At 36.9% G+C, this 13,094-nt stretch overlaps 2 protein-coding genes across 7 annotated transcripts in view; one reads left to right on the top strand and one right to left on the bottom strand.

Moving 5' to 3' along the window:
- ece1 (endothelin converting enzyme 1) overlaps nt 1-13,094 on the top strand; it is a 131,188-nt gene that overhangs the window by 58,617 nt on the left and 59,477 nt on the right. The window lies entirely within an intron of this gene.
- Nucleotides 1-13,094, bottom strand: part of alpl (alkaline phosphatase, biomineralization associated) — a 44,593-nt gene that overhangs the window by 21,465 nt on the left and 10,034 nt on the right. For all 6 annotated transcript variants that reach the window (XR_015501839.1, NM_001441641.1, XM_087271949.1 and 3 more), the window contains 1 exon segment: nt 2,556-2,671. Coding sequence is in view for 5 of the 6 variants with exons in the window: in NM_001441641.1 (NP_001428570.1) it covers nt 2,556-2,671 (116 nt within the window). In the remaining variant the exon portion in view is untranslated.

Here is a 13,094-nt window from a genome sequence, read left to right as displayed (position 1 = left end):
AGGGAAGTTACTGAGAGATTCTTTTCAACAGTCTTGATCATAAAGCACCGTAAAACCAAACTCTTTTAGCACCATGAAAATCCTTTCTGAAGCATGCAGAAAAACTAGACTCCCTGGAGCCTTGAACAATCTGGAACAAGCAGAATTTGATCTTTTGAAGTTACTGAAGCTCTAGAAGATGGAAGTTCTTGACTTCATGTTTCTCTTCATGTTAAGCAATGACTTTATACAGCAACTTAAACAATGACTATTTTATGCAGAATGTTTGTATCCTTTCTGGGGAGGGAGGTATTTGCGAACAAATTGCCAATTTTAGATCTATGCACTGTGATTGGATGACACTATCAGAGATGGCCACTGACTGTGTGTGGCAGATATTTGCAAAATCCACAGTCAGTAAATTGTAGTCCATGGTTACAATTGTGTTAGAATTTTACTCTGGATAATTCAGTTTCCAAAGCAATTTTAGATTAACCTAGTCGTTGTGCTGAAAAATATAAAGACCAAATATCAGTACATAATGTTGTACTTAACCTAATCAATCCTTTATATACATTAACAAACAAGGTTGCATACAAATGAGTAACTCATTCTCATCTCATACTCAAAACCTCATATAGTATCTCATACTCATTACCATATGGTTAAGTGAATGGATATGGAGTGGATTTGCTCCTTTGTATGTCCCGTTTGTGAAATAGTTTGTGATCTGTGATGACCTTCCTTTCAGTAGTTTAGTGAGATTGTGGTTGATCGTTCACATGATGGTGACGATGGGAAAATGATGCTGAATAGGTTAGTCTGTGATGCTGATATTGTCCTTTTTTGTGCCTTTCAGCAAATAAAAATAGCCTGTTTTTCAAGTGGTCTTTCACTCCTTGGTTCTCCGAGAACAAAAGACAAATGGTGATGGTAAATGATGTGCTTAGTCCTGTTGTCAACAACTAATAAGCTTAAAAAACAAAGCAGTTCCTGGGGTTAAAGCTAAAGAAATTTATTCCAACTTCAATTGAGACTTGTAATTTCCTCAATGGTTGAGTTCCTGATTTAGCATTGATCATTACATTTGCATAGTTTGTTTTGGAGGTCTTATAAATATTCAAACAAATGCTAAAAGTAAAAAAAATACTTAGTTTTTTAATAATACACAGCAGCATCAGCTTTTTCATCAAAGTGTCTGAAATGGTTTGTTTAAGGATATAATCTCTCTACACCCCTCCACTATGAGAATCTACTCTGCTCTGATTGGCCAGATTTTTACTCTTGTGTTGTGAATGATCATCTTTTATAGAGCTCTGTGTTTCAATAGTTAAGTGTGTTGTTCGTACATGCTTTTTACATCTGAGCAACATCACAAAAATCTGAAATATTGCTTCAAAGGAAGAGATGGAGATGCTTGTCCCTGCCTTTATCTCTTCACAGTTGGATTATTGTAATGTACTGTTCACTTGTCTGAACAAATCTTCTATGGATCGATTTCAAGTTGTGCAGAATGCAGCTGCGAGGCTTTTAACCAACACTAGTAGGAGGTCGCACATTACTCCTGCGCTTACAGCACTTCATTGGCTTCCTGTTAGTTTTAGAGTCAATTTTAAGATTCTGGTAATTACATATAGAGCTCAGTCTGCATGGTCAGATATATTCAAGATCTTTCCCGTAGTCACTCATGTAACCGGTCTCTGAGGTCTTCTGGCAAAGACCTTTTACCCATTCCCAGAACTCATCTTAAGACTAAAGGTGACCATGCCTTCTGTGTTGTGGCCCCAAGGCTCTGGAACTCTCTCCCTCTAGCACTGAAAAGTCTGGGATCCGCTAAACCTTTTAAAAAGTATTTAAAGATTTTTTAAAGAGTATTTAAAGATCTTTTTGGTCAAGCTTTTAATTAACAGTATTGCGAGTTAGTATTACATTGGTGTTTCTACACTTGGATATTTAACTTGTTTTAATATGTTTTCTTTTATTGATATGTGTAATTTTACCTGTTTTTCTGGTTTTCTTTTAAAGCACTTTGTGACATAATGTCTGTAAAAAGGTGCTATATAAATAGACCATTACTTTAATAATGCTATAATCAAGCAAACCTCAGTTGCTTCAGTCCAGCGAGTGATGATAAGAATTCACAGAAAAATAAGCCTAAAGTCAAACATTTATAAAAATATACTAAAAATGCTTTTATTTTGTAACTATATATATCACTCAGATGACAAAAGGCACGCAGCAGTATTTGTTAAATTTCTCAGCTGATCTTAAATCATGCTGGTTATGTAATTTTAAAATGTGTTAAATACGATACAGCACGTTTTAAATAAACATTCCGACAGAAAAATTAACATGAAGCCAAAGGAAAAACAGCTGACTACACGTAGAAAACAATAACTGACCATCTTTAATAATGACTGATATCTGTGAAATATGTGAAAGATATTCCCTGAACTGTGGCTGACAGTGAAATCAAACTATGATTTAAACCTGTCCACTGTGTCCCGGGGTGGATGACTGCATGGATTATGAACACAAAGCAATGGCATGATGGGATTACAGCATGCAGGATGTACCTTAGAGAGGGCGACGTGGGGAAATTTGTCCATTTCCAGTTGTGTTTCCTCTCCGTTCTGTCCACTCAACTGACCCTTTAAAATCCGGGCTGCTGTGACTGTAGGAACACCCATCCCTACAAACACACACACACACACGCACAAAAGACCAGGTTAACACAGGCTATTTTTAACAAGATATGCTTCCTTCAGGTGCAGACTGCTGAAAGATTTATTGAACATGATGTCCCTGAACCTTGCCTGTGATTGAGATATACTATTTATATTATGTTCAATAAGCGTTTTTCAAATTAAATCTTGAATAGTGTGAAGTGACCTTGTTAAACCACATGGTAAATGACACTACACTTAAAAGTATCAAGCTTGCAGATCTATAATAAACAAAAACAATTGCATTGCAAAGAAACAACTGTCAAGGGGTAAAGATTGAGGTTATGAAAATTTTACATAAACAGTCACTGGCCACTTTATTAAGTACACCTGTTCAACCGCTCATTAACGCAAATTTCTAATCAGCCAATCACATGGCAGCAACTCAATGCATTTAGGCATGTAGACATGGTCAAGATGATCTGCTGCAGTTCAAACAAAGCATCATAATAGGAATGAAAGGTGATTTAAGTGACTCTGAACGTGGCATCGTTGTTGGTGCCAGACAGGCTGGTCTGAGTATTTCAGAAACTGCTGATCTACTGAAATTTTCACGCACAAGCATTTCTAGGATGTACAGAGGATGGTCTGAAATAGAGAAAATATCCAGCGAGCAGCTGTTCTGTGGAGCAAATGCCTTGTTGATGCCAGAGGTCAGAAGGAGAATGTCCTGACTGGTTTGAGCTGAAAGAAAGGCAACAGTAACTCAAATAACCACTCGTTACAACCAAGGCATGTAGAATAGCATCTCTGTATGCACAACACATCAAACCTTGAGGTAGATAAGCTACACCAGCAGAAGACAACACTGAGTTCCAGCTAAGAACAGGAAACTGAGCCTACAATTCACCCAGCCTCGCCAAAATTGGAAAGTAGAAGATTGGAAAAATGTTGCCTAGTCTGATGAGTCTCGATTTCTGCAGCAACATTTGGATGGTAGGGTCAGAATTTGACGTCAACAACATGAAAGCATGGATCTATTTTGCCTTGTAACAGCGGTTCAGGCTGCTGGTAGTGGTGTAATGGTGTGGGGGATCATTTCTACATTAGTACCAATTAAGCATTGTGTCAACACTACAGACTACCTGAGTATTGTTGCTGACCATGTCCATCCCTTTATGACCAGTGTGCCCATCTTCTGATGGCTACTTCCAGCAGGATAATGTGCCATGTGATATAGCACAAATCATCTCAGACTGGTTTCTTGAACATGACAATGAGTTCACTGTACTCAAATGGCCTCCAAAGTCACCAGATCTCAATCCAATAGAGCACCTTTGGGATTTGTGGTGGAACAGGAGATTCACATTATGGATGTAAAGCTGACAAATCTTCAGCACCTGCGTGATACTGTCGTGTGAATATAGACCAAAATCTCTGAGAAATATTTCCAGTACCATGTTGAATCTATGGCACAAAGGATTAAAGCAGTTCTTGTAAAAACTGAATAATTGTGTTCAACTCTGTACTAGTAAGGTGAACCTAACAAAGTGGCCAGTAAATGTAGATCTGGTTTTAACTCCTTTGTTTTTCTTGCTGAAATGAACACCCCAGGGTCCATATAAAAAAGCAGATATATACACCACATAAACTTTAAGCGCACAAAAAACTATAACAATTAATTGGATGAAGGCACACACTCCAACGATAGCTCAGTGGAGAGAAAACTGGAATCCATCTACAGAATGAAATGTATGACTGCCCAACTTCAATTGAAACTGGACATATTATACAAAGATGGGCACCTGTTGCTTTCTATTTGGACACATTAAAAATTAATTACTGACCAGTAAGAAACCTTCACTTATTTCCAGCTGTATTCTTGAAAAATGATTGTGTTTTTTATTTGTATTATTTCATTTTTTAGTATTGATATTTCTTTTATTATTTGAACTACTGCTGCTCTCATGGAATGTTTAGTTATGTGTTTGTAAATTGCTTTAATGTATAAAAATACATTTCAAAAGAAAGGAAACAACTCCATAAACCTTATGCAATGTTTATATGAAATCGTGAAATATTACAAAAAGTGCTACAAAATGTCAAATAGGAATCTGCCTTTTGTTCATCTGAACTAAATCATATTGAAGTGCTCTGGAATATTAAAAGTGTAATTATGTAAGTGTACGAGTGCTCTCAATGGAATAAATGCACATGTTTGTTCATAGCGAATCCATCTATCCTTTAACTTTGACTTGAAAATGATTTTGCAAGCAGTCTTTAGTGTGATGAGATGAAAAGATGGTGTACCGGAAAATAACGCTGACAAAAAAAGAAACCTTTTTATTGAGATGTAACAGTGCCGGTAATGTAGACTCATTCACAAAAGCAAGCCATATTTTATATAAAATATATAATAGCCCCGTTTGCAGCCAGAACTGAATGAAATTAAAAGAGTGTGCTAGAAAATAATGGTAGGAGATCTTTTATATTGACATGTATAAATGTGCTACAAATGTAGACTGACTATTATGTTATTCATGTTTGCAGTCCAAATTGAATGTGATGAGATGAAAAGACTGCTAAATAATGTCAAAAAACTTTTATATTGAGATGTAACATTATTTGATGTTCAGTGTAGATTGATTCACACAAAAAAAACACACAGTGTGTGGTAAGATTTACAAACAGGTGAAACTTTTAAGTCTTTTTTTTAGATTATCAAACACACAATGCAACTCCAGATGTACATCTTGGCCCTAACAGAGAGTTCTTTCAATCTGTTACACAAAACAACTTAATATAGTTACTGTTTGAATCGGCTTGTTGTATCTCTGAACTCAATTCTTGAACTGTAAGATTGGCTGCTAAAGGTATGTTCACACTTGGCAGATTTGTTTCGATTACAAAAGATGGGTCACAAGAGGAGTTTGACTGAATTCACTTAGACTTTATACATTTTATAAGCTATTCATGTTTCCGCATACAACGAATGTGTTTAACCTGGCACGCAGTATTGTTTGGGGTGTTGTTTAAGTTACTTCCTAAAGCAAGCAATTAGGAATACAACGATTTTATATTTTGGTTGTATGATTATAATCACGAGGAATAATCACAGTTATTACGATTATTATGCATTCATTAATTTCAAAACACTACTAGTTTGGTAAATCACATTAAAACTCCTTATATTTTACAGTGGTATTTATTGCTGCTCAGTAACCAAATTATACAGCACAAAATAATAGTAAAAACAAACGATAGTCCATTTCTCTCGCGTACATCCATTGGAAATAACGAACTCACGCATACAAAACACACAGTTTGTGAATGCCCTTAGTTAATAGCTTCAGCCATAGTTAATCTAGTGCTCGTAGGTATTACACTCTGTGTACAAGCTTGGTAGAAATGCAATGATTATAAATTTTGGTTGCACAATTATAGTTTGAGGAATAATCACGGTTTCACGGTTATCATGGTTATTAAAGGGCCATGAAACCCCCTCGTTTCAGCAGGGTGTTTTCACACCTCTACTTTGGAAAAAGTCAGAAAAGTGGGCATGTCCAGCTTTGTTTAGGGGGGAGTGTCGGAGGAAGAAACGAGGCATGGTGTGGGAGGGTCTATTTGGGCGCGCTGACTTTCAGAGTCAAAACACACACACACACACACACACACAGAGGGGACAAAGTGACTGTGTTTACATGGACAACTGTAGTCAAATTATTTGCCAAATTATTAAATGGTGGACTTTAACTGCAGTTTGGCTCTTTCATTCAGGGAATTCATACATGTCCCTCGCGACAAACGAGATATTTGATTTGAGGAACTGCTCTAAGCGTGTATTTTTTATGCAATGTTTGATACCACACGGTGAATGAGAGAAAAAAAAACTCAGCATTTCCCGGAAACTTAAATGCACTCAGCAGGTAGTGTCAGAAAGCCGCGTGTGTTATTCCGGTCACTAAATGCGGTGAAAATCCTACACAAGGTTAAAGTTTGGTTGTAGTGCTAACATGTTTACACTCGGTGCAATAGTTAACTTAGTTCAATACGAACAATCTGAATAAACAAAGAGCACTGGTCGCTCACTTACCAAATCTGTAGAGACAGGACAATCACCAGCAACTAGAGCCGCATCTTTATGAAGAGAAGACTACAAGCAAATCCGGATCTCAGCGTTTGCAGATGAGAACAGCTCTCAGGTAAACAATGTTCCTCCTTAGACACGTAAGTTATTGTTGTTCATTTCTAAACACTACTAGTTTATTAAATCGCATGAAAACTCGTTATATTTTAAAGTGTTGTTTATTGTTGCTCCACAACTAAATAATACAGTATAAAATAAAATAAAAAACAGTAGTTAATTTTTTGGCTTAAAAATAGGCGAAACAATTTGAAATTTGAAATAGGTGAAACAATTTTAGCGTAATAATATTACACTGAAAATAAATGATAGTACAATGAATGAATAAATAAATAAATAAATAAACTATTTGTCTGAATTAAATCTAAGCTACATATTAGTTATGTATTTCCCTTTTAAAGAGAGCAAATGTAGTCAAAGGCTGCTGAACCTCTGGTTGAAAGGCACTTTTGATCAATTATATTATGAACTTGTTTGGTTTTTTTTCTTTTGTATTTTTTTTTTCTTTGCAGCAGAAATATGAAGCTGACAGGTCAGTTCTTGTCACATGACTCGTGGTGCGTTCGCTCCATTCTTTCAACTAGGTATGCATTTAAAGCATGAGTGCAGCCCACGAGCCATATGTGCACCAGCCATGCACCTCCATTGAAAATAAAGAACTTTTGCACACAAAATGCAGGATATGTGAACGCCCTAAGTTAATAGCCTCAGCCATAGTTAAGTAGTTAAGTAAAGTGGATTTTTATAGCGCGTTTATTGTGTATGGCCATACACCCAAAACACTGGAGGGGGTCTCTCTATATCCCCACCAGTGCCCAGCTTGGATGATGCGATGGCAGCCACAGGACAACAGCGCCAGTCCGCTCACCACACACTAGCTATTGGTGGAGTGGTGAGACAGTGATACAGCTAACTTAGTGGATGGGGATGATTGGGAGGCCATAATCATGAGGGCCGATGGAGTGAGAATTCAGGGTTACAAGAAGTGCCATGGGATTTTTACCCACTGAGAATCAGGACCTCAGTTTAACATTTCTTCAGAAAGATGGCACTAACTGACAATTTGGTGTCCCCTTCACTTTTACTTGGACATTAGGACTCACACAGACCGCATGTTGAGTGCCCCCCTACTGGCCTCACTAACACAACCTAGTTTTTCCTAGATATTTTTTAACTAATATTCAGCTTAAATTGCAATTTAAAGGCTTAACTAGGTTAATTAGGTTAATTGGGCAAGTCAATGTATAACAGTGGTTACAATCAAAAACAAATAAGGCGGCTAATAATATTGACCTTAAAATGTTTTTTAAAACATTAAAAACTGGTTTTATTCTAGGCAAAATAAAACAAAATACGATTTTCTCCAGAAGAAAAAAAATATTATAGAAAATACTGTAAAAAATTTCCTTGCTCTGTTAAACATGATTTGGGAAATATTTAAAAAAGAAAAAAAAAATCACATGAAGGCTAATAATTTTGACTTTAACTGTATAAAGTTCATAGAATTACAAAAGAAAACTATTCTACTCTTGATTTGGTTGACCTTTTAAAATATCTCAATGCTTGAAACAGCAGGTCGGCTGATGCAAATCTTCCTGTACCTCTGCTTCAGCTTTCAGATAATCCTGTAGTATGTGAAATCATCTTTTTTTTTCTTGTGTGTGGTATGTGGTATTTATGTGGTAGACAGTGAGCAGTAAAATAAATCTACATGACAGCGGTTGAACCGAAGCTTCAGAAGATATATATTTTTTCAGTTCTTTGTGGCTCTATCGCTTTCACACGGGTGTGGTGAAAGATAAAGCGAAATTCTTCCTTTCTATTTCTGCAAGAACAATCAAGCTGCCTCTTCCTTCCTTTTTCCCTTTCTTTTGTTTTCCAATGTCATGTTTATACCAATTTTTTTTGTTTTGTTTTTCAAGTTTGGCTAGAAGAAACTCACTGCGGAATCTGAAGTTCGACCCTGACCCTGGTTAATGTGTCTTCATGATGTTCATACACTATATTAATGCTTAATTGTTCATCATACATTTTAACAGAGCTTTTAAAAATGATTAACACTTTCCTTCAGAGAAAAAAAAACACACAAGCTTCACACATGTTAAGATTTAAAAAAAATACAAAAAAATATGTTGACCACAAGTGAAGCAAGAGTAAAATTCATGCCAAATTCAGCAACATTTTAAGGTAAACGTGTAGGCAAATGTCAAATGAAATGTACATCAAAGGGTTAGTTCACATAAAAATGTAAATTCTGTTATTAATTATTCGCCCTCAGGTCGTACCACAGCTATGAGACCTTTAGAACACAAATTAGGATATTTTGAATGAAATCCAACAGCTATCTGATCATCCATATAGACAGCAACAATCCCAGGAGGTTCAGACCTTCAGAAAGGTACTGAAACACTATTGTGAAAACATCTCCAATGGTTCAATAGACCACTGCTGAAGCTACAAGAATAAGTTTGTGCAGAATAAGTTTGTGCATTGTGCACACATCAAACTAAAATAATGGAACTGCTAGAAGAAACTGCTAATTAAAGTCATTACTTTTGCTTCATGTGTGTACCAAAGTATTCTCCTAGTTTGATAATATTCTCACTAAACCACTGAAAATTGTTTTATTTGTGTATTTTTATGGGCTTTTATGGGGCCACACTGTGGCGCAGTAGGTAGTGCTGTCGCCTCACAGCAAGAAGGTTGCTGGTTCGAGCCTCAACTAGGTCAGTTGGCGTTTCTGTGTGGAGTTTGCATGTTCTCTCTACGTTCTCGTGGGTTTCCCCAGGGTACTCCAGTTTCCCCCACAGTCCAAAGACATGCAGTACAGGTGAATTGGCTAGGCTAAATTGCCAGTAGTGTACGAGTGTGAATGAGTTTGTGTGGATGATTCCCAGAGATGGGTTGCGACTGGAAGGGCATCCGCTGCGTAAAAACGTGCTGGATAATCCTGTGGCGACCCCGGATTGATGAAGGAACTAAGCCGAAATGAAAATGAATGAATGAATTGACTTTTATGGATTTTAATGTAACAAATCAGGACTAATTTTGCTGTTGACGTTGAGAGAGCTCTCTAATTTTGGAAACTGTTTTTGCTTTTTCAAACAAGCTACATACATGCTTTCTAAATGTATTCAGTGCGCAAGAAGTGCATAATAAAACATTTCACAATGAAATAACATAGTATTAAGTTTAATAAAGACAACTGTAAAATTGTCTTTAAAACATACAACATAAAATAAATGTGGTGATAGACACTTGTTTCTTCAAAAAGTCCCCATGATGCTAAAGCTTCTTTTAAACCTTTAGATATATTTTCTCCAGTGTGATCTTTTGGGAAGAATGCTGTTTGGAAATATCGACGTTTCATTTCAAAGTTGTTATTAATATAGTGGACCGTTAACCTCGTGTACGGCTCCATTGTTCTGTTGGACCACATATCTATGGTCATGGCGAAGCATCGAGTACACCTGCATGCAGTTTTTTTGTGATGCTGTTTTAAGTGTTGGAGCAGACTTGTAGTATTGCTCTGTTTTGTTGGAATAATCATTTCACAAGTCTTGCAAATTACCTTGCTCTGTGACATATCCTCTCTCCTGAATCCAAAATACACCCAAACGACTGACGTCGAATTTCTCTTTGGCACCAAATAATTTCTTTTTGACCTGCATCCATATTTTATGTTCTTTTCTCCTGCTCGCCTATTCAGTTCTGCCACTCAACTTCGTCATGCACGGAGTGAGCTGGTTAACATCTTTCTCCCGCTCAGCTTAGCTGTAATTGCCCGGTGTGCTGCGTCAGCTCTGATTGGTTAACATATTAAAATCATGCGCACAAGAACATATTCTGAATAAAATTCTAAATAAATTAATAGATAAAAATTGCAGCCTTATGCGGTTTAGAAATTGCATGTGCTTAAATCGCGATTTTTTTTCTTGTGATTGTGATTAATTGCGCAGCCCTGATGTGAAGTTTATTTATAAACTAATTTCGAGAGGATCATGTGCTTATGATTGACCACGGCTGGACCCACATTAGCTAATACGTGATTCACCAATCAGACGATTCCTAAGTCACTATTAATAACCATAATCTTCATATCATATTCATCTTCGTCTTGAAAAATCTCCCCTTCCTCCCCTATTCCACCCCCTTTTTCCTAGATTGTGTGCCACGGTGGCCAAGTGGTTAGCACTGTTTTCTCACAGCACGGACGCCACTGGTTTTAATCTTTACTAGGCCAGTTGTGCTCATGTGGGTTTCCCCCGGGTTCCCCAGTTTCCTCCCACTGTCCAAAGACATAATTCAAACGTGAATTGACTAAACCAAACTGGCACCATTGTCAAGTTCCTAGCCAACAGTATTCTTTGCTCATGTAGCAATTCGTCATTAGCTTCAAATAAGCAGGGGAGTTCTCGAGATCTTTTGAGCTCGGTGGTCTCTCCTGGGACAGCATGCTAAACAAGCTTATCAATCATCAGCTAAGTGTGAAAATTGGTTGGTTTTGCGTTATTTTGAGCAATTTCGTTTTTCTGTTTTGAAACAAAATTTTGAAGCTGGGTCACACCGATCAGATCCTTGCGTGTATTCTAGTGTGTAGACTGGCTGTCTGTACCTGGGAGTACTTTGTGACGTCTCTGAGTGTGCACCATTAATTCATGAGAAAGACTTAGCTCAAACCAATCAGCACGCTCTATTGTCTATGCAGTGCAACTTCATTAAAATGCGTTATAGCTTGAAGACTGTTTACCTGTACAGTGTTCAGACGGCAGAGAGACGCCACGTTGTGTTGCCAAAACAAGTGGGAGAAGAAGAATTGTTTGGAGATACGGGTCATCAGTGTTGCTTTTATAATTTGCTGCAACAAAGGTTTTGCTTTCTTTTTCCCAGCTGGACTCACATGTTGATTACAGTACACACAACCCTTGACAGAAATACGTGTCTACGGAACATTTTTTTACCCGAGAGCTTTTCTCATCTGGAAATGGTGAAATCCAGATTTCACAGTCCTGTCACTACAAATTTGGTAAGCGATAAGTGGTCTTTGTTTATTCAGGTGGCAAGGTTAGTTCGTATCGTCAGCAGTACTCTTTCAGTGTTTAAAGACATACCTTAGTCATTATGATTTCTAAGTTACTAAAGTTTACGGTACATTAATATCACTACAATATTATAGACTGTAGGATCTGCTGTAAATGCTGCTTTACGAGTGTAAACATGTAATGCAACTATTACCGTCGTGTAGAATTTTCGCCGCATTTTGTGACAGGAATAACACACACGACTTTCAGACGCTACCTTCTGAGTGCATCTAAGTTACAGAAAAATGTGGAGGGTTTTTTCTCTCATTCACCGTGCTGTAACAAACATTTTATTAAAAATACACGCTTCCAGCAGTTCCTCGAATCAAATATCCCGACATGCATGAAATGTTCCTGAAGGAAAGTGCCAAACTGCAGTTAAAGTCCACCATTTAATAATTTGGCAAATAATTTGTTTACTGATGTTCATGTAAACACAGTAACTGTCTTTCTCCCCTGCGTCTGTGTGTTTGTTTCCAAACTAGTGGTGTGAAAACATCCTGCTGAAACGGGGGTTTTGTGGCCCTTTAACAAGTCAGGACTATAGGAGGATGAGGGAGCTCTCAGATTTCATCTAAAATATCTTCATTTGTGTTCTGAAGATAAACAGAGTTTGGAGAAACCCGAGGTAAATGTGAGTAAGTAATGACAGAATTGTCATATTTGGGTAAACTAACCCTTTAAAATGTTCTAAAAGCTCCCATTTAACTTGTGTCTCACTCATGTTTCACCTTGTGTTTCTTATTTTACATGTCATTTTTAATACTCAACTGCACATGTAAAGCTTATTGGGTTTTCCTGTAAGGCTTGTGATAGACATGATATTGCACAAATAGTCGAATATTTTTATACTGTAATCACACAGATATTTTATGATAGAAATCAAAAGGAGTCAATGAACAATATGACTTACCATCACCCTCAAAACATATTACGATTAAAACACTGAAGGCATCTGGTTTGATGATTTATTTTGGTATTGTTTATGGACTTTTAACAAGTCAAGACTTGCCATTAATAGAGCATGAGAGCGCTTTCAGATTTAATCTAAGATATCTTAATTTGTGTGTTGAAGATGTACAAAGGTCTTAGGAGTTTGGAGTAACCTGAGGTAAATGTGAGTAATTAATCACAGAAGTTTTATTTTTGGGTGAACTAACTCTTTAAAATGTTCTAAAAGCACACAGTTTTACCATGTGTTTTACTTTTAGTAATGTTTACATC

Source organism: Danio rerio, chromosome 11, assembly GCF_052040795.2.
Source record: "Danio rerio strain M-AB ecotype USA chromosome 11, GRCz13ab, whole genome shotgun sequence".
NCBI lineage: Eukaryota > Metazoa > Chordata > Actinopteri > Cypriniformes > Danionidae > Danio > Danio rerio.
The sequence above is the reverse complement of the archived record's forward strand: the minus strand, read 5'-3'. Positions and strand labels throughout refer to the sequence as shown.